At 43.3% G+C, this 20,937-nt stretch overlaps 1 protein-coding gene across 6 annotated transcripts in view; it reads left to right on the top strand.

Moving 5' to 3' along the window:
* Positions 1 to 20,937, top strand: part of LOC139267405 (uncharacterized) — a 200,523-nt gene that overhangs the window by 106,042 nt on the left and 73,544 nt on the right. Inside the window, exons 13-14 of one of the 6 annotated variants that reach the window (XR_011593893.1) lie at positions 7,862 to 7,987; positions 19,081 to 19,271. The exons of 4 other annotated variants lie outside the window; for them this stretch is intronic. Coding sequence is in view for 1 of the 2 variants with exons in the window: in XM_070885685.1 (XP_070741786.1) it covers positions 7,862 to 7,987; positions 9,075 to 9,109 (161 nt within the window). In the remaining variant the exon portion in view is untranslated. Of the gene's footprint in view, positions 1 to 7,861; positions 7,988 to 9,074; positions 9,287 to 19,080; positions 19,272 to 20,937 lie in introns of those variants that run through there. One more of the 6 variants, XM_070885685.1, reaches the window with a different exon arrangement.

A 20,937-nucleotide genomic window follows, 5' to 3' on the forward strand; every position in this document is an offset into this window, starting at 1 on the left:
ATTTCAAATTCCCAGCATTTGCAGTTTTTTTTCTCTTCATTTTAATAGGATACTGGATAGTGGTTAGGAGCAGGAACCTTGGCCAATTTTCCGCTCACTAACAAGGGAGCACTGAGGCATACTCTAATGCTCATATCACTATCCAATCCAAGATTAGGATTACTGCTTTCTCCAAATTGAAGCTATCAATTAAAAAATGGTGAACTTTAGTTGTCTTTAAATGCAAAGCACAACTAATTAGATTGTGTAAGGCTGAAAAATCAGTAGAGTTATTTGTATACAGCTGGTACAGTAATCAACCAGTTTCAATATGAGCTATAACTATTGTGGTATAATAGCATAACATTTATTTGCTAAAAATTAGATTATCTACTTTTGATGTGAAAACTTAAATTTATAGGGGTCAATTTTGCTCTTCTACGGTAAGATGTAAATATTTAAAGATGCTGCTAATTCTGTCTCAGTGGTAATGTGTTGCTAGTACTCAAATCTCCTGGGTCAGCTCATTTGCATCTTTATTCAAAGCTGCAGATGCAAACTGGAGCAGGTATAGTGAGCACTCTAAAGATAGGAGAATAAATTTGTATGTAAAAGATGGGGATAATCAAAGGAAAGTCTCAGAATGGTGGGACAAAAAATCTGAATTCCTTTATAATTCCTAATGGAAAGGATAAATAGGGCAATGGATAAGACTTTAACTAGTAAGATGGGGGGGGGGGGAGGAATCTGGTGGAAATAACATGATGGGAGATGAGAGTAAAGGTCAGACCAAGGTAAGAAATAAGAGTAATATAAAACTGTCAGGGAACAGATACCGTTGTATAACATTATAAAATGACTGTTAAAAATAATGTGAGAGGTACAATTAATAAAAGCAAATTAAATTGCCTGTACAACAATGTGTACAGTATCCAAAACAAAACAGGAGAACTAGAGGCAATAATTCGTAATGAGGAACCAAATGTAGTAAGGCTACATAAAGAACAGGACTGGCAGTTAAATATTGCAGTTTATAATATATTTAGAATGAATGGGAAAGGAAAAAGGAGATGGGGTACCTCTACGAATTAGAGACGACATAATGGCAGTAGAAAAATGGCTAGCTAACATGACTAGCATTAAGATAGAAACAGAGTCCATACAGATTGCAATAAAGGATCAATCACGCTAATGGGGTAGTCTACAGATCAACTAATATTGGAAGGGAAATGGTGGAAGAAATATGTAAGCAAATCTATGAAATTAATAAAAGACATAGAGGGAGAAATTTGTGTTCACCAGCAAAGTTGCCGGTGTCACTGGCAACTGGAGTTAACGGCCACTGATACTGGCCGCAACGTTAACGGGGCAAAATTGGTTTGGGGGGCATGGAGATTTATGGCGCCGCGCTTACCTTCCATGCAACACTGTCCTGATGACGATGCTGGAGGCATCTGAGATGAAGTTCCTGTCCAGGAGCGGCGTTGGAGCATCGCATAACCTCTGGAAGCGAGACTGTGGCGCTCGCAAGGAATTGTGGATGATTAAAAGGTCTGAAAATTAAAGGGGCCCTGCACACTGATGCAATACAAATTAAAATGAAGTGAAACAATGCAAGTTTTCAAACCTCTCTGCCTTTAAAAAAAAAATTTACATTAAAAAGAAGTCCCAAATGTGAATATTCAACTCTTAAAGCTGAATTACTTTCCGAACTTCAACAAATAGGTAAACTGTCTCAATATTAACATAAATGACTCAGCAAGCCAGGGAAGAGGAGCCTAGGGTCTCGTACACAGCATTCCAGCTTTGTTCAGGGGATCAACACTGCAAGAGAGGCCCTCTAGCCACAAGGGCCAGGAGACCCACCAGAAAGAACAATGTGGGAGTACATCACTGAGGCTGTCACTGCCAGCAGTGTCGCTCCCACCATCTGGCTCCAGGGCCCAAAGAAGCCATGACCTCAGACCAACGGCATCTCCTACCAACTGCATCACTAGTGTCACACAATGCTCAATGCACGACCACCAATCACTCACCTATCAACAATCTGCATCAATCACGAGGCACATCTCCTATTCCTAGCTTCACCTCACCCCCTTGGAGGAGACGATGCTGGCCATTCTTAAAGGGACATGGCTGAGCCCTTGGCCAGCAGCGGGGCTGAAAGGATACAAGATGCTGGTATCCTCATAAGTTATCATCTTCCTTGTATGCACCTCATGCGTTCCTGCCCTTCCGTCACCACATTGCCACCTTCCTTGATTCGGACCCCGAAGAAATGCAGCCTGCCCAGCCAGTGGGTGACCAAGAAGAGGGAGAGGAGAGTGAAGAAGAAGAACAGAAGATTGATTTGACACTCCCAGCCAACAGCTTCTCAAGGTCAACCAGCGAGGCCATTTGCAGTGTCCCCCAATGACTGCCTTCCACCAGCCATGCTGCAGCCCCAGGGGTAGCATTGTGTGACATCAGTAGGATAGGCAAAGGCACATAAGACAGTCACAAAACAGGTAGCAAGAGTTTCTATAGGTATATAAAAAGGAAAAGAGTGGCTAGAGTAAATGTTGGTCCCTTGGAGGATGAGACCGGGGAATTAGTAATGGGGAACATGGAGATGGCAGAAACTCTGAACAAATATTTTGTATCAGTCTTTATGGTGGAGGACACTAATAATATTTCAGCAGTTGATAGTCAAGGGGCTATAGCGGGGGGAGGAACTTAACACAATCACAATCACTAAGTAGATAGTACTCAGTACTATAATGGGACTAAACATGATGGCTTGCATCCTAAGGTCTTAAGAGAAGTAGGTGCAGGGATAGTGGATGCATTGGCTGTAATTTACCAAAATTCCCTGGATTCTGGGGAGATCCCAGCAGATTGGAAAACTGCAAATGTAACGTCCCTATTTAAAAAAGGAGGCAGACAAAAAGCAGGAAACTATAGACCAGTTAGCCTAACATCTGTGGTTGGAAAAATGCTGGAGTCCATTATTAAAGAAGCAGCAGAAACTCTGAACAAATATTTTGTATCAGTCTTTATGGTGGAGGACACTAATAATATTTCAGCAGTTGATAGTCAAGGGGCTATAGGGGGGGGAGGAACTTAACACAATCACAATCACTAAGTAGATAGTACTCAGTAATATAATGGGACTAAACATGATGGCTTGCATCCTAAGGTCTTAAGAGAAGTAGGTGCAGGGATAAGTGGATGCATTGGCTGTAATTTACCAAAATTCCCTGGATTCTGGGGAGATCCCAGCAGATTGGAAAACTGCAAATGTAACGTCCCTATTTAAAAAAGGAGGCAGACAAAAAGCAGGAAACTATAGACCAGTTAGCCTAACATCTGTGGTTGGGAAAATGCTGGAGTCCATTATTAAAGAAGCAGCAGCAGGACATTTGGTAAAGCATAATTCGGTCAGGCAGAGTCAGCATGGATTTATGAAGGGGAAGTCATGTTTGACAATTTTCCTAGAATTCTTTGAGGATGTAAAGAACAGGGTGGATAAAGGGGAACCAGTGGATGTGGTTTATTTGGACTTCCAGAAGGCATTTGACAAGTGCCATATAAAAGGTTACTGCACAAGATAAAAGATCACAGGGTTGGGGGTAATATATTAGCATGGATAGAGGATTGGCTGACGAACAGAAAACCGAGAGTAGGGATAAATGGTTCATTCTCGGGTTGGCAATCAGTAACCAATGGGGTGCCACAGGGATCAGTGCTGGGACCCCAACTATTTACAATTTATATTAACGACATGGAGTAAGGGACTAGTGTAACGTAGCCAAGTTTACCAATGATACAAAGATGGGAGGAAAAGCAATGTGTGAGGAGGACACATAAAATCTGCAAAAGGACATAGACAGGCTAAGTGAGTGGGCAAAAATTTGGCAGATGGAGTATAATGTTGGAAAGTGTGAGGTCATTCACTTTGGCAGAAAAAAAATCAAAGAGCAAATTATTTATTTAAATGGAGAAAGATTGCAAAGTGCTGCAGTACAGCGGGACCTAGGGGTACTTGTGCATGAAACACAAAAGATTAGTATGCAGGTACAGCAAGTGATCAGGAATCTTGGCCTTTATTGCAAAGGGGATGGAGTATAAAAGCAGGGAAGTCTTGCTACAGTTGTACAAGGTATTGGTGAGTCCACACCTGGAATATTGCGTGCAGTTTTGGTTTCCATATTTACGAAAGGATATACTTGCTTTGGAGACAGTTCAGAGAAGGTTCACTAGGTTGATTCCATAGATGAGCGGGTTGACTTATGAGGAAAGGTTGAGTAGGTTGGGCCTCGACTCATTGGAATTCAGAAGAACGAGAGGTGATCTTATCGAAACGTATAAGATTCTGATGGGGCTTGACAAGGTGGATGCAAAGAGGATGTTTCCGCTGATAGGGGAGACTCGAACTAGAGGGCATAATCTTAGAATAAGGGGCCGCCCATTTAAAACTGAGATGAGACATTTCTTCTCTGAGGGTTGTGGATCTGTGTCAATTCGCTGCCTCAGAGAGCTGTGGAAGCTGGGACATTGAATAAATTTAAGACAAATAGGCAGTTGAAACAATAAGGGAATAAGGGGTTATGGAGAGCGAGCAGGGAAGTGGACCTGAGTCCATGATCAGATCAGCCATATTAAATGGCGGAGCAGGCTCGAGGGGTCGTATGGCCTTCTCCTGCCTATATTTCTTATGTTCTTATGTACTAAGAGAATGCATCCTGGTGATGAGTTGATTTCTTGATATCACATTGGATGGCTAATCGTATATAGTTGGATTGGAAAGTTTGCTTTGTGGTGGCTTTCATTTCAGCATCATGAAAAAGAGGACATTGTGACTGGTCAGTAACAAATGGAAGGTAAGGTGTGGGACTAATATTGAAAGGTAAATTGGGATTGTGTCAAAATGGAAAAGATTGATAGTGGGTCAACAACCCATTGTGAATCCGATTCCTGCTAGTCTCTCAAGTGTTGGGTCTGTCTGCGCTTTACAGACCCGACACCAAGCGGCGGGGAAGGCATTAACAGCTTGTTAGAAGGTACTTAAACAGCATTTTCTCATGTACTTACTATTATTCCAGCTTTTTGACGAGGTCCACAGCGCTCGGGGATCAGGTAAATAGGTTGGGTTTTCAATGAATAGTTGACAATTGCAAAAGTAGTATAAAAGCTACCATTACTGACATCAGTAGTGAGTAAAATGATGGAATCAATTATTAAGGATGTCATAGCAGCGCATTTGGAAAGAGGTGACATGATAGGTCCAAGTCAGCATGGATTTGTGAAAGGGAAATCATGCTTGACAAATCTTCTGGAATTTTTTGAGGATGTTTCCAGTAGAGTGGACAAGGGAGAACCAGTTGATGTGGTATATTTGGACTTTCAGAAGGCTTTCGACAAGGTCCCACACAAGAGATTAATGTGCAAAGTTAAAGCACATGAGATTGAGGGTAGTGTGCTGACATGGATTGAGAACTGGTTGTCAGACAGGAAGCAAAGAGTAGGAGTAAATGGGTACTTTTCAGAATGGCAGGCAGTGACTAGTGGGGTACCGCAAGGTTCTGTGCTGGGGCCCCAGCTGTTTACACGGTACATTAATGATTTAGACAAGGGGATTAAATGTAGTATCTCCAAATTTGCAGATGACACTAAGTTGGGTGGCAGTGTGAGCTGCGAGGAGGATGCTATGAGGCTGCAGAGTGACTTGGATAGGTTAGGTGAGTGGGCAAATGCATTGCAGATGAAGTATAATGTGGATAAATGTGAGGTTATCCACTTTGGTGGTTAAAAACAGAGAGACAGACTATTATCTGAATGGTGACAGATTAGGAAAAGGGGAGGTGCAACGAGACCTGGGTGTCATGGTACATCAGTCATTGAAGGTTGGCATGCAGGTACAGCAGGCGGTTAAGAAAGCAAATGGCATGTTGGCCTTCATAGCGAGGGGATTTGAGTACAGGGGCAGGGAGATGTTGCTACAGTTGTACAGGGCCTTGGTGAGGCCACACCTGGAGTATTGTGTACAGTTTTGGTCTCCTAACTTGAGGAAGGACATTCTTGCTATTGAAGGGAGTGCAGCGAAGGTTCACCAGACTGATTCCCGGGATGGCGGGACTGACCTATCAAGAAAGACTGGATCAACTGGGCTTGTATTCACTGGAGTTCAGAAGAATGAGAGGGGATCTCATAGAAACGTTTAAAATTCTAACGGGTTTAGACAGGTTGGATGCAGGAAGAATGTTCCCAATGTTGGGGAAGTCCAGAACCAGGGGTCACAGTCTAAGGATAAGGGGTAAGCCATTTAGGACCGAGATGAGGAGAAACTTCTTCACCCAGAGAGTGGTGAACCTGTGGAATTCTCTACCACAGAAAGTTGTTGAGGCCAATTCACTAAATATGTTCAAAAAGGAGCTAGATGAAGTCCTTACTACTAGGGGGATCAAGGGGTATGGCAAGAAAGCAGGAATGGGGTACTGAAATTGCATGTTCAGCCATGAACTCATTGAATGGCAGTGCAGACTAGAAGGGCTGAATGGCCTACTCCTGCACCTATTTTCTATGTTTCTATTTCACACCTGTTCATTTTCCAATCTTAGCAGCTGGAGGCTTCAGGATTTGGAATACATCTTTAAGCTTTATACAGGTTGGAAGTGCTTGGAGTAAGCTCTCTATCCTCTGTCACCTCCTTGGAGCAACTTCTCTCACCATTGACAGATTGCTTCTGTCATCTCAACTTCAGCTGCCATCTATTCCAGCAGCATCGGTGCCCTTGAAAAACACTCAATTTGGTCCTCAGAATCCTAGCACGATCAGCCGCAACACCAACATCACCAGGCACACCAGCAGCACCAACAACAACACCAACCTTCTCCGCATCAGCACCAAACCATGTTGCTGCCCGGGGGAGGCCAGGGATGGCCTCCCCATGGCCAGATTTACTTCACTTGACGCTGTACACCCTGGCTACCACATGATGCGCCAGGTTGGCACCACCCCACACCAAAGATGCACTCAAATCTGTCCAAGAAGGCAAAATGTTGAAAATAAAGATTTCAATGTTTGATAACACATTAACAGAAACTTTACATGTACATTGGCTAAAAGACCCAAGTCCCTACCCTTGTGTGTTAGTTGGTATGATTGGACAAGGATGATGGTGAAGCTTATGGAGGGAGTCATGATAGAGCCTGGGTGCAGCCGTGCACCTTTGTGCAGTGCTTGTCAGTGTTTGCAGCACGTCAATGCTGTAGAACACTGACAGCACAACTGTCAAAATCAATGTGGACATGGTCCCTTTAAGGAAACCGGCTGATGACACGTCATCAAATTACATCATCAGACCCTCTTCCTTTTAATTGGCCAGGAATCTCGCAGGGCTGGTTTGACAAGCCCCATCAACGTAAAATTCTTTTCACAGAGCGGGATGGAACCAGGAGAGAGGTCGTAACCCGCCACCTACCCTAGCTGCACTGGACTCGCCTTGGTAGGTGAAATTGCGGCTCTGAACTCTGTTTTTCTCTCCACGGATGTTACGTGACCCACTGATTATTTGCAGCATGTTCTGTCTTCTCAAAGGCTTTCATTTACCATCCGAGCCCTTGAAAGCATCCAGCAGCACTTTCTACACACGTAAAAAACATTTCACGTTTATTGCAGCAAGCCACCGCTTCAATAAAATAAAAAAATAGTCCAAACTCTAACATTCAAACTTGTGTAACAATGTGTGTGTCCCTTTAAGAGGTGCAGACATCACCACTGTCGGCCTGCTTGCTTAGGATCCAGCGCTGAATTCAGCACTAGGTTTGAAGTTCGAGTTGGTGACGTTAAGTCGGCGTTGCACGCCGATTGACATTACCACATTGCCATTTTTTTCTTTCAGGGTGCTACCAGTTACCGGCAGTGCAAAGTGGGGCAGAATATGACGGCTGCTGCAGAATCCGCCACCAGCTGACAAAAGAGTGGCTGCCACCATTTTATTGCCATTTTATTGCGCTATGGAGTGGTGGTAAGTAGATGAATTTCTAGCCCATAGAATAATAATCACGGGAGATTTTAACTACCCCTAAATAAACTGGCAAAAAGAGGTGGAGTAATGGGGAAAATGGAATAGAGTTTTTACAGTGTGCACAGGACTCCTTTCTTTCCCAGTACGTAAGAAGCCCAACAAGAGGGGATTCACTGCTGGATCTAGTAAAGAGAAAGGAACAAGAGCTGATAAGCAAAGTAAGCATTGGGGAACATCTAGGCAATAGCGATCACAACTTAATACTGTTTAAGAGAATGATTGAGAAAGACATAAGTCAGACAAAGACCAAAGAAATAGATTGAAAAAAAGCTAGTTTTGAGGGAATGAGAATGAAACTCGGAAAGATAAACTGAAAAAAAATATTATCAAAGAGATAGAACAGCAGTGGAAAGCATTTAAAACGGTGATCATTAGAGTTCAGGAGCAATATATACCGCTAAACAATAAGAACAAATTAGCCAATAATGAAACAGCATGGATTAATAAAAAGATAAGGGCAAAATTAAAGAAAAAGACATACTCTAAGTACCTAGATAATAAAAGAGAGGAGGACAGTAGGAAAGGTTAGGAAAGAAGGGGAAAAAAACAATTAGGAAGGCAAAGAGGAATTATGAAATTAAATTATCAAGGAATATAAAAAGAACTAATACAGAATTCTACAGACAAGTAAGAAAATAAAAATCAGGATAGGAATAGGGCCACTAAAGGATGCACAAGATAAATGCACAGGTAATGGCAGAAATATTTACCTCAGTATTCACCAGGGAGACTAATAGGGCAGACATGACATTTAGAAGAGATCAGAAAAAATATTTATACATTTAAGATTGAAAGAGGACGGATAGTTGTTAAATAGTCATAAACTAGGCAGAGATCCTGTTAAGGGGAAGGTCATTGATGCCTTTAAGGGGAAGCTAGATAAGTACAGGGGAGAGAAAGAAATAGAAGGAAATGCAGACAGGGTTAGATGAAGTAGGGTGGGAGGAGGCTCGTGTGGAGCATAAATAGTTGAGTCATATGGTCTGTTTCTGTGCTGTAAATTATATGTGAATTTATGTAATTCTAGAAAAAAAGTCAAAAGATGTCTCAACTCATTTGTAGCCTTTGCCAAGGCTGAAGGAGCAGGGGATTAAGATGTGATAGGCAAAAGTGAAGGGAGCCTCATGTGCAGGCTTGAGGCTGCAAATGACTAGCTCTGTCTCTTGTGCCAGTCCCTGTGGTGCATGTGCCTGGCAGGAATCCTTTCAGAAGATGGTACTTCTGTGCATCTGGCTCTGCTGGTCTGGATCCTGTGAGGAAATATGGCTAAGTAAGTGCAACAATGCCTACAAAAATGGTTAGTGACATCTTGGGTGCAGCCAATTAGGCTTGTTGGCTGATGATCACTCTGATGTGCCTTTTTTCATTCAATACCAAATAAACCATGATATGTTGTAATTGGGCTGTTTCCGAAGAATCTACCAGCATAATGGTCAGTCAGGCTATTGGGCATTTTGACACATTGTACTAATTGTGAGCCAAAATTAGATCTCGTCACCTCCATGCAACAATAGCAAATTCCATTTATTAAAATAAAAAAGAAAGTCTTGCATTTGTAAAGCGCCTTTCACAACCTCAGGACATCCTAAAGCACTTTACAGCCAATTAAGTGCTTTCTTGAAGCGTATTCACTGTTGTAATATATGAAACACAGTAGCCAATTTGCTCACAGCAAGGTTCCACGAATAACAATTTGATAATGACCAGATAATCTGCTTTTATGTGTTGGTTGAGGGATAATTATTGGCCTGGACACCGGGGAAAACACCCCTTCTCTTCAAAATGCGTGCCATGGAATGGGATCTTTTACGTTCACACGAGAGCTCAGATGAGGACATGTTGTACCTTTAACATCCCAAGGTGCTTCAAAATTAGCATATGGAAATTGGACACTGAGCCAAGAAAGGCGAGATTAGGAGCTGCATTCTACTTCCATTGGCAGGTTAACAGCAGGACACAACTTCCATCCACCAACATGACTCCTTTGCTAATCCATTGCATCTTCATCTGGTGTTCTTAATCAGTTATATGGAGTGGGTTATGAGCAATAATACCACATCTCTTTGGGTTATCACTGCTGAGATGGAGTGAAATAGAGTGTTTAAAATGCTGCAGCTAATTAAAGGGGTACATTACCTTTTCCAGAGCTGGAGATACTGACAGAGAACGCTGCAGCCTCAAGCATCAGAAAGTGATCCCAGATTCTTCGATAGATAAGAGGGCGCTTCAGATCATATGGAAGGAGGTTGCTGAAACAATCAATGCAACCTCCATTGCCTCAAAAACTACCACACAGTAAAGGAAGAGGTTCAATGACTTCACAAGGGTGCCAACGTAACCAAGGCACTGTTCCTAATGCGCATCGTGTATCAATGATGGAGGCTTTACGCACCACCTTATGGGCCCAATTTTCCCAACCCCTTTTTTCGGAGCACCTGCCTTAAATGCGGCGACTTTGTGCCCTGGAAACAGCGCCGAAAAAAAGTGGTCCCCATCCTACCCGCTCTGCCGAGTCTCCGGTGTCCCAGCGTGGCATAGATAGTGAAGTGGGGGGCGAAACAATAACCCAGCGCAGAAAGCACTGCCAGCAGCTGCGTGTCTTGTGGGCTGTGAGCAGGACCTGGTACTCGCAGCCCCTATCCCCGGCCGAAGGGACGCCCCGATGTTCGCCGCACCCTATCCCTGGCCGAGTGGCCTCCCGCACCGGCCGGCCCGGCCCGCTGACTTCCCGGGCTGAGGGAGGAATTCAGTTTTATTTTTTATTTATTGATGGTTGTGCTTGAGAGTTTTGATTGGGGAGGGGAGAGGAGGAGAGTTTTTGGGTGGGGGGGGGTGAAGAAAGAGTGTTTTGATGGCGGAAGTGGGGGAGGGGGGCGGGGAGAGGGGAGAGAGTGTTTTGATGGGGGGGGGGGGAGAACTTTTTAAAAAAAAAACTTGATTCTGGCATAAAGGTAGGACTTCTATTTTTTTAGTTGTTATGGATTGATTGCTTATTTTTATGGTTTGTTTAGTGCTTTGTAAGTCTTGGTGCAGGTCCTCAGCTTCCTTCTATTTTTTATTTATTAACTAATTGCTTATTACTTTTTGGCCTTTGTTTAGTGCTTTGTAAGTCTTGGTGCTTTAAATGTACTAACCTGCGCCGAATTCTTAACTGCCTGCAATGTTTTTCAGAGCTGGCCACATACGCTAACCTAAGTCGATTTGGAGTAAGTTTTAGATGGCCAAAACAAATGGTCTGGGAACGCCCCTTTTGAAAAAAAACAGAACAAAAAAAAATCGTACCTAACTGACTTACTCTGGAGCAAATTTTGGGGGAAAATGGCATTTTTTAACTTGCACCAGAAAAAACAACTTACTCCAAAAAAATTGATGCAAGTCATGGTCAAAATTGGGCCCCGTGTTCTTTCTGTGTCATAACTTGGGTACCAGGGAAGGTGATTTATGCAAGGGTAAACAGTGAAACACAATCATTCTTTGAACTCACATTGCCTGCTACAAGGGCTTCTGCTAGTCTTGAAGGACATTTGATTTAAAGGGATAATACACCTGCAGCTCTCATCATCATGGGATACATGTATTCATAGAATAGCCACACCATTCATATTCCTTTAGCATACTCTCCCTGCAAAAGAAAAGACTGTGCATAACCAGCGCCAGAAAAATTAAACTGGGGACGAACACCACTACTGAAAATCCTGGGGTACATTTTAACTTGGGCAACCTGGCATAAATGAGGTGGGGGTAGCCCGCCCAGTTTATGCCAGCACTCCAGCCACTGCCATCTTCAAAAAGGGAGCTTTCTCTGCGTGTCCGAAGCACTTACCAGTTTCAGACAATAAGCTATTTTAATTTACAAATTGGGGTCCACTTACATTTGTAGGACCCCGATTGCAATTTTGACAGACAATTAGGCAGAAAGTGCACCATGCATCGGGTGGTACAGTAGAAAAGGCACCAAAAAGGTAAGTTTAAATTGTTTTCCTGGCTCCAGACTCCCCAAGAATAATATGGGCTGCTGGCACTCCCCTCCTGGGAAGGATTGTGTGGGCGTAGGATAAGGTGGACAGCAAACCATCTTGACATTGGCAGTGTGAGGCCTGGGAAATGGAGGAGTATGCAATGTTGTCTGATGGGTATGATTCTGTGAGTATGACTATGCCTGCCTGTTGCTTGGCTCGTCTGTGGGATGTATCTCCCCCAGATATTAGTGAGAAGGACTTTGCAGGATCAACTAACCTGGGTATACCCTTTGTCAAATCCTGATTCAATGCCAAGGTCACAGCTGAGTGATTTGTTTTATTCTTGTTATTCTTTGTAGCGGACTGATATGACTGAGTGGCTTGCTAGGCCACTTCAGAGGGCGGTTAAGAGTCAACCACATTGCCATAGGACTGGGGGCACATATAGGCCAGACCAGATCAGAATGGTAGGTTTCCTTCACTAAAGTGCATTAGTGAACCAGTTGGATTTTGCGACAATCTGACAGCTTCATTGTTATTTTTACTGATGCCAGCTTTTTATTTCTATATTTTAAAAATTGAATTCAAATTCACAAACTGCCATGGCAGGATTTGAATTCATAATCTCTGGATTACAAGTCCAGTAACAGAACCACTCCAGTATTTACCCTCAAATTGACAACTTTCAGCAGTTCTCTGAGCTGATGAGGAAATCTTTGCCTCAATAAAGTTCCAAGCATGTTTCATGGAGATCGTGGTCCATATCGGGACCAACGACATAGGTAAAATAAGGGATGAGGTTCTACAGGAAGAATTCAGGGAGCTAGGAAGAAAATTAAAGGGTAGGACCTCAAAGGTAGTAATCTCCGGGTTACTACCGCTGCCATGTGCTAATGAGTATAAGAATAGAAGGATAGAAAGGATGAACACGTGGCTGGAAAGTTGGTGTAGGAGGGAGGGCTTTAACTTCTTGAGGCATTGGGACGGCTTCTGGGGGAGATGGGACCTGTACAAACCGGATGGATTGCACCTCAACAGCGCCGAGACCAATACCCTACAGGGAGTTTTGCAAGTGCTGTTGGGGAGAGTCTAAACTAGCTTGGCGGAAGGGGGGGGGGGGTGATGGGAACCTTTGAACGAATTCAAAAGGGAAGGAAATAAAGCTGAAATTGGATAGCAAGAATCTAGAAAGCGAATCTGCAAGACAGAGGAAACAGAGTTTAGTATGTAGTAAGCAAGGAGGTCTTCCTGTGCTGAATGGTATATATTTTAATGCAAGGAGTACAGCGAATAAGGTGGATGAGCTAAGAGCACAGGTAGACACTTGGGAGTATGACATTATAGCCATTACAGAAACATGGCTGAAAGAGGGGCAAGTTTGGCAGATCAATATTCCTGGCTACAGGATTTTTAGACAAGATAGAGAGGGGGGTAAAAAGGGATGGGGGGGGGGTGGTGGAGTTGCGGTACTGATTAAAGAAAATATTACAGCGGTGAGGAGGGATGATATGTTAGAGGGATCATCAAATGAGACCATATGGGTCGAATTGAAAAATAAAAAAGGGGCAATCACACCGCTGGGCATGTATTATAGACCCCCAAACAGTGGAAGGGAGATAGAGGAGCAAATATGTAGGCAAATTGTTGTGAAGTTCAAAAACCAAAGGATAGTAATAGTTACGGATTTTAACTATTCAAATATTGATTGGGACAAATTTAGTGTGAAGGGTATAGAGGGGGCGGATTCTTGAAATGCATTCAAGAGAACATTTTTAGTCAGCATGTAGCAAGCCCAACACGAGAGGGGGCAGTCTTGGATTTAGTTTTGGGGAATGAAGCTGGGCAGGTTGCAGGGGTATTAGTGGGCGAGCACTTGGGTGCCAGTGACCATAATTCAGTCAGATTCAAATTGGTTATGGATAAGGACAAGAATAGGCCTGGAATAAAAGTTCCGAATTGGGGAAAAGCTAATTTTGCTAAGTTAAGGAGTGATTTGGCTGTGATGGACTGGAAACAGCTACTTGTGGGTAAATCCGTGTTGGAACAGTGGGAGGCATTTAAGGAGGAGATCCGGAAGACTCAGGCCAAACGTGTGCCCTTAAAGAAAAAGGCTGGGAAAAATAATTCTAGAGCCCCCTGGATGTCTAGGGACTTACAGGGGAGGATTAAGAAAAAAAGGGACGCTTATGTCATATATCAACGGCTAAATACTATAGAATCTTGAGAGGAATATAGAAAGTTAAGAGGCAAAATTAAAAAGGATATTAGGAATGCTAAGAGAGAGCATGAGAAATTCTTGGCCAGTAAAAATAAGGAAAACCCTAAGATGTTCTTTAAATATATTAAGAGTAAGAGAGTAACTAAAGAAAGGGTAGGGCCTATTAGAAACCATGAGGGTAATCTCTGTGTGGAGGTGGAAGATGTTTGGAGGGTTCTTAATGAATACTTTGCATCTGTTTTCACAAAGGAAAGGGGCAATGCAGATACTGCTATTGAGGAAGAGTGTGATATTCTGGATGAAATAAATATAGTGAGAGAGGAAGTATTGAGGGGTTTAGCAGCTTTGAAAGTAGGTAAGTCCCCAGGCCCGGATGAAATGCATCCCAGGCTGTTGAGCAAAGTAAAAGAGGAAATAGCAGAGGCCTTGACCATCATTTTCCAGTCCTCTTTGGATCTAGGCATGGTGCCGGAGGATTGGAGGACTGCTAATGTAGTACACTTGTTTAAGAAAGGAGAAAGGGATAGGCTGAGTAATTACAGGCCTGTCAGCCTAACCTCAGTGGTGGGAAAATTATTGCAAAAAGTCCTGAAAGACAGGATAAATCTGCATTTAGAAAGGCAAGGATTAATTAGGGACAGTCAGCACGGATTTGTTAAGGGAAGATCGTGTCTGACTAACCTGATTGCATTTTTTGAGGAGTTAACCAAGAGGGTCGATGAGGGTAGTGCATAGTATATATGGACTTTAGCAAAGCTTTTGATAAGGTCCCACATGGTAGACTGGTCATGAAGATTAAAGCCCATGGAAAACAGGGCAAAATGTCAAGTTGGATCCAAAATTGGATTGGAGGGAGGAAGCAAAGGATAATGATTGATGGATGTTTTTGTGACTGGAAGGGCTCAGTACTGGGACCCTTGCTTTTTGTGATTTGTATCAACGATTTAGTTTTGAATATCGGGAATATGATTAAGAAGTTTGCAGACGATACTAAAATTGGCTGTGTGGTTAATAATGAAGAGGAAAGTCATGGGCTGCAGGAGAATATCAATCTACTGGTCAGGTGGGCAGAGCAGTGGCAAATGGAATTTAATTCAGGGAAGTGTGAGGTGATGCACTTTGGGAGGGCTAATAAGGAAAGGGTATAACACATTAAGCAGTAGGCCACTTAATAGTGTAATTGAACAAAGGGACTTAAGGATAAGGGGTAAGTCATTTAGGACCGAGATGAGGAGAAACTTCTTCACCCAGAGAGTGGTGAACCTGTGGAATACTCTACCACAGAAAATAGTTGAGGCCAGTTTGTTAGTTATATTCAAGAGGGAGTTAGATATGGCCCTTATGGCTAAAGGAATCAAGGGGTATGGAGAGAAAGCAGGAAAGGGTTACTGAGATGAATGATCAGCTATGATCTTATTGAATGGTGATGCAGGCTTGAAGGGCCGAATGGCCTACTCCCACTCCTAGCTCATTGAATGTATTCAAGTCACAGATAGATAGATTTTTAACCAATAAGGGAATTAAGGGTTACGGGGAGAGGGCGGGTAAGTGGAGCTGAGTCCACGGCCAGATCAGCCATGATCTTATTGAATGGTGGAGCAGGCTCGAGGGGCTAGATGGCCTACTCCTGTTCCTAATTCTTATGTTCTATTTTCTATGTTTCTATGACCTTGGAGTGCTTGTCCACAGATCCCTGAATGTAGCAGGTCAGGTGGATAAGAAGGCATACGGAATGCTTGCCTTTATTGTTAAGGCATAGAATATAAGAGCAGGGATTAAATTGTATAATACTTTGCATGCAGTTCTGGTCGCCGTATTATAGGAAGGACGTGATTGCACTAGAGGGTGCAGAGGAGGTTGACTAGGATGCTGCCTGGAACGGAGAATCTTAGTTATGAGGACAGATTAGATAGGCTGGGTTTGTTCTCATTGGAACAGAGGGGGTTGAGAGGAGACCTCATTGAGGTGTACAAAATATTGAGGGGCCTGGACATAGTGGATAATAAGGGTCTATTTCCATTGGTGGAGGGGTCTATTACAAAGGGGCATAGTTATAAGGTGGTTGGTGGAAGGTTTAGAGGGGATTTGAGGGGGGCTTCTTTACACAAAGGGTTGTGGGAATCTGGAACTCGCTGCCTGGAAGAGTGGTGGATGCAGAAACCCTCACTACTTGATGGTTGGATGGGCACTTAAAGTGCAGCAACCTGCAGGGTTACAGACCTAGAACTGGTAATTGGGATTAGATTGGATTACTTTATTTGGATGGAGCAGATATAATGGTAAGTACTGCAGGGAATAGAATACGGCCAGGGTAATCTCCTGGACTAGTTTCGATCGCCTGGATGAGTCGGAGAGGAATTTTCCCAGATTTTTTTTCCCTAAATTGGCCTGGGTTTTTATCTGTTTTTTGCCTCTCCCAGGAGATCACATGGCTCCCGTTGGGGTGGAGTGTAGAATGTTTTAATATAAGGGGTGTCACAGTTGTGGTGAGGTGGATGGGTTGGGCTGGGTGCTCTTTGCCTTTCCGTCATTTTTCATAGGTTTATATGTAACCTTTAGGGCTGCTGGCCAAGGGCTGTGTGGCTCTTTGTCGGCCGGCACGGACACGATGGGCCGGAATGGCCACCTTCTGCGCTGTAAATTTCTATATTTCTATGTTTACAGTCCTCAATAAATGGACATTTTGACCCCGAGAATGATTGCTTACATTGTTTCCTTGGAAGTTGTTCCTGTCTCCAGAGTTATGACAGGACACTGGGAGAACCAACATGGAATTTCAGGGCCTTTATCTTTTAGCCTAGGAATAAATGTTGTAAGGTTGTAAGTTTTTATACCAGCAAGTGTATAACTCTCTTTCTTTGTTGGGGCTATTTCCCGCGGGGCTATTTCTCACGCGGGGTGAAAACGGGGCACCGCCGGTCGGTAAGTGGTCGACGGGGTGGCAATACTTGTGGAGTGGAGACGTTCTCCACCGGGAAAATCCATGAGGGTAATTTTTAAAATGGTGGCCCCTCTGTGCCGACCGAGCAGTGAGTGCTTACCGACCCTTGGCCACTGCTTTCAGGCAGCCATGGCTCTTATTGAAAGTGGCATTTTCGGCCCTGTGGTGTTTGAGGTTGTTAAATTGGAGAAAAGGGTTTTTTCAGGTTGCGCATGCTTGTTTTGGTATTAAGGAAGTAACCAAAGTGAAAAATTCAGAGTTAGAGCTGCCCTTAATCATAGTGGAAGTGTTGCCTTAAGAGATTGAAGAGTGTGCTGATTCCCATGATGAGAAAGGAAGAAAAAGAGAGAGTTCCCATTGCCAGGCCCGGTGAAGTTGTTGAACTTTTTCCAGCAACGTTCTGCAGTCCTAAGGGTTGAGGGAGTTGGCAGTCATTCCTGCGGCTGGATAGGGGAGAAAGTCTCATTTCCATTCCAGGGGTGGAGGTGGCTAGGAATGTAGGACAGAACCCAGTTACACCGCGATTCCATTTCTTTAGCACTGGTCCTTTTAAATTCCAAGTAAGCTGTCGGTGGAGTTTCTACTTGCCAAAATGGCGCATCAGGGAGAGTTCCTAGGTTATCCTGGGAATTCCACCTATTACACGATCAAGTGATAGCAGATGTCAGTCTTGTAAAGGACCTTAGGAGTCACCAGACCTTTACTAGGGAAGGGCAATTAATGCCAGAAGGGATCACTTACCTTCCCAAAGGGGGCCGCTTGCTCCATTGGGAGCAGAAGATCTGAATAGAAGAATTTTCTTCAGGGCCTCAGCGACCTCCTCTCTGCCACCAGAACGGTATAGCATTCAAACAATCCAGGTGGCAGATTGAGGTGGACGTTGATAATGCACGCTCCCTGGCCATGCAAATTTGGGACGGACTCTCTGGCTTGGGGTTGTGGTCGACGGGGTTTCATTCTGCTGCATTTGTGCCAGTGGTGGACCTCCAGAATTTGGTGGCAATATATAAAAACCTTAGGTTCCAGGAATAAACCAGCATGTTCTGTTACTGAAATAGTTTGCAATTTAATCAGAGGAAAAGCTGCAGGTCATCTCAATAAATTCTAGACTGAAGATCCAACAGTTCATTGCTAATGATAATGAGCCCCACTACAGAAATTTGAGCACATTTCAATGCAATACTGAGGGAGTACTGTATTGTTGGAAGTGCCGTCTTTCAGTTGGGCGTGGATCATCCCACACAAGTATTTGAAGAAGAGCAAGAGTGTTCTCCTGGCCAAAGTTTATCCCTTAATATATACTACTTAAACAGATCCTCTGGTTATTTGTATCCTTACTGTCCGTGACACTGCCCTGCACAAATTGGCTGCTGTGTTCAATGACTACACTTCAAAACTACTTAATTAGCTGTGAAGCGTTTTACAATGTTCTGAAGCCGTGAAAGGCAGTTTATAAATGCAAGCTTTTTTCTTTTAAGATGCATACTTGACAATTTATGCTGCATCAGGAAAGAAATTAATAGTGGGAGGTATTTTGTAAGTTACTAAAGGACTGCAGGAGAAAAAGCTCAGTTGTAACTGCCTTGTGAGATATTGATATCATTGCAACATTAGGCTGACTGTTTCTAGGCATTCTTTAGTCCTTCAGGGAGTCAACCAGAGGTTACTCATTTTACCATGAGAAATACAACCGTATGAAACTGCATATTATCAGCCTCTAGAGCACAAAAAAGTGTGATGATCATTCAAAGAGTATGATAAAAAATCATGACGTTTTTGGATTGTTAAGCTCTCATATATCACCTTTCCATTTTGAATGTTTTTAATAATTGGCCATTTCTCTTGATATGATATTTTATAGACCGATAATTTTTATGATAATTTTTTTCTCTATCTTGCTGGTTCTTGGGAGTAGCATGCTTGCCGACTAATGGGCAGCAAGGCACAGGGGAGGGAAGAAGAGAAAGCTATCAAAGAGAAAAATGGAGACAAAGATAGAGAATAGAAGATAACAAAAAGAGAGAAAAAGGATGATGGACAGCAAAAGGAAAGAGAAAGAATTACCAATAGAGGAGAAAAGAGAGAGAAACAAAACTACGATGTGAGGTAAGACTGCAGTTACAGAAAGAGAAAATTACAGAAAGAAACAACCATTTTGGTGTATATGCAATTGTGTTTGCCACCTACCGACCAGTGCATGGGAACCCAACAGAGAGAAGTGGTAGCCTCAGTATCATATCTCTCCAGTTTATCTGGAGGGAAGCAGGGCCAGTTGAGTTAGAGTGGATACTAGCGCAACTCCCTAACAAAAATTATTTGTTCTGTGTTTTTTGTAAAATACTCCCCAGTGGTGTTGGGTGCAGTATATCTTCATTTTTGTGATTTCAATATGCCCTGGTGTTGCCATAAAAACCGTGACATCAGTCACTTCTGTAAGTGGTCTGACCATTTAATTTTTGTGGGAATAACTGCACTACCATAAATCTGCTTATATCATTACCTGACTTACAACCTAGCACGGTCCAGATACTTCATCATCAATAACCTTCCCTCCATCATAAAGTCAGAAGTGGGTCTGTTCGCTGATGATTGCAGTGTACACTTCCATTTGCAATTCCTCGGATAAAGAACTATCCATGCCCTCATGCAGCAAGACCTTGACAACATCCTGTCTTGAGCTGATAAGTGGCAAGTAATATTTGCACCACACAAGTGCCAGGCAATGACCATCTCCAAAAGTCATTCAGTGGCATTACCATTGCCAAATCCCCCACCATCAACATCCTGGGGTCATAATAGACTAGAAATTCAATTGGACCAGCCATATCAGAACAGTCAGAGGCTGTGTATTCATAAGAACAGAAGAAATAATATAGGAATAGGCCATTCGGCCCCTCGAGCCTGCTCCGCCATTCAATAAGATCATGGTTGATCTACCTCAACTCCACTTTCCTGCACTATCCTCATATCCCTTGATTCCCTTAATATCCAAAAATCTATCGATCTCTGTCTTGAATTGTCATGTCTGTATGCTTGGGTTTACGAGCCACCAGGTGGCGCCACTGTCGGAGGTCATTGGGCTGTGCGCACGTGTGCAGCCCAGGTATAAAAGGCCAGCCATCTTTAATGTAATCACTTCGGGCCCTAATAAAGTAGAGCCAGTTTTGGATCTGTTCGGAGTTTACAGTATTCAGTCTATTGAGTTATTACATACACAGCATTTGGCGACGAGTTAACAAGAACCTTTGTATGCAAAAATGAGCACAATTGGAATTCTGGAGCTATTTGTGGAGGGAGAAGATGGGACAGACTTTGTAGCCTGCTTGAACCAGTACTTCGTGGCCAACAAAATGGAGAAAGAGGCAGATGCAGTTCAGTGCCGAGCGGTCCTCCTCACGGTTTGCGGTCCGAAAATCTATGGACTCTTAAAGAATCTCCTCTCTCCCTTAAGTCCAACGGACAAGGACTATGAAACATTGTGTGCTCTGGTACGTGACCATCTCAAACCAAATGAAGGCATCATCATCTCAAAATATCAATTCTATACGCACGTTTGTTCTGAGGGCAAGGATGTATCTGAATTGATTGCCAACCTAAGACGTCTAGCTGGACCGTGTAAGTTCAAAACCTTGTTGGCAAAAATGCTGCGGGACTTCTTTGTAATCGGCATCAACCACGAGGTGATCCTGTGTAAGCTACTGGCAGCGGAGACGCTGGATTTGAGCAAGGCCGTCACGATTGCCCAATCATGCATGACGACGGACAAAAGCTT

This window comes from Pristiophorus japonicus, chromosome 7 (genome assembly GCF_044704955.1).
Source record: "Pristiophorus japonicus isolate sPriJap1 chromosome 7, sPriJap1.hap1, whole genome shotgun sequence".
In the NCBI taxonomy this organism is placed as follows: domain Eukaryota; kingdom Metazoa; phylum Chordata; class Chondrichthyes; family Pristiophoridae; genus Pristiophorus; species Pristiophorus japonicus.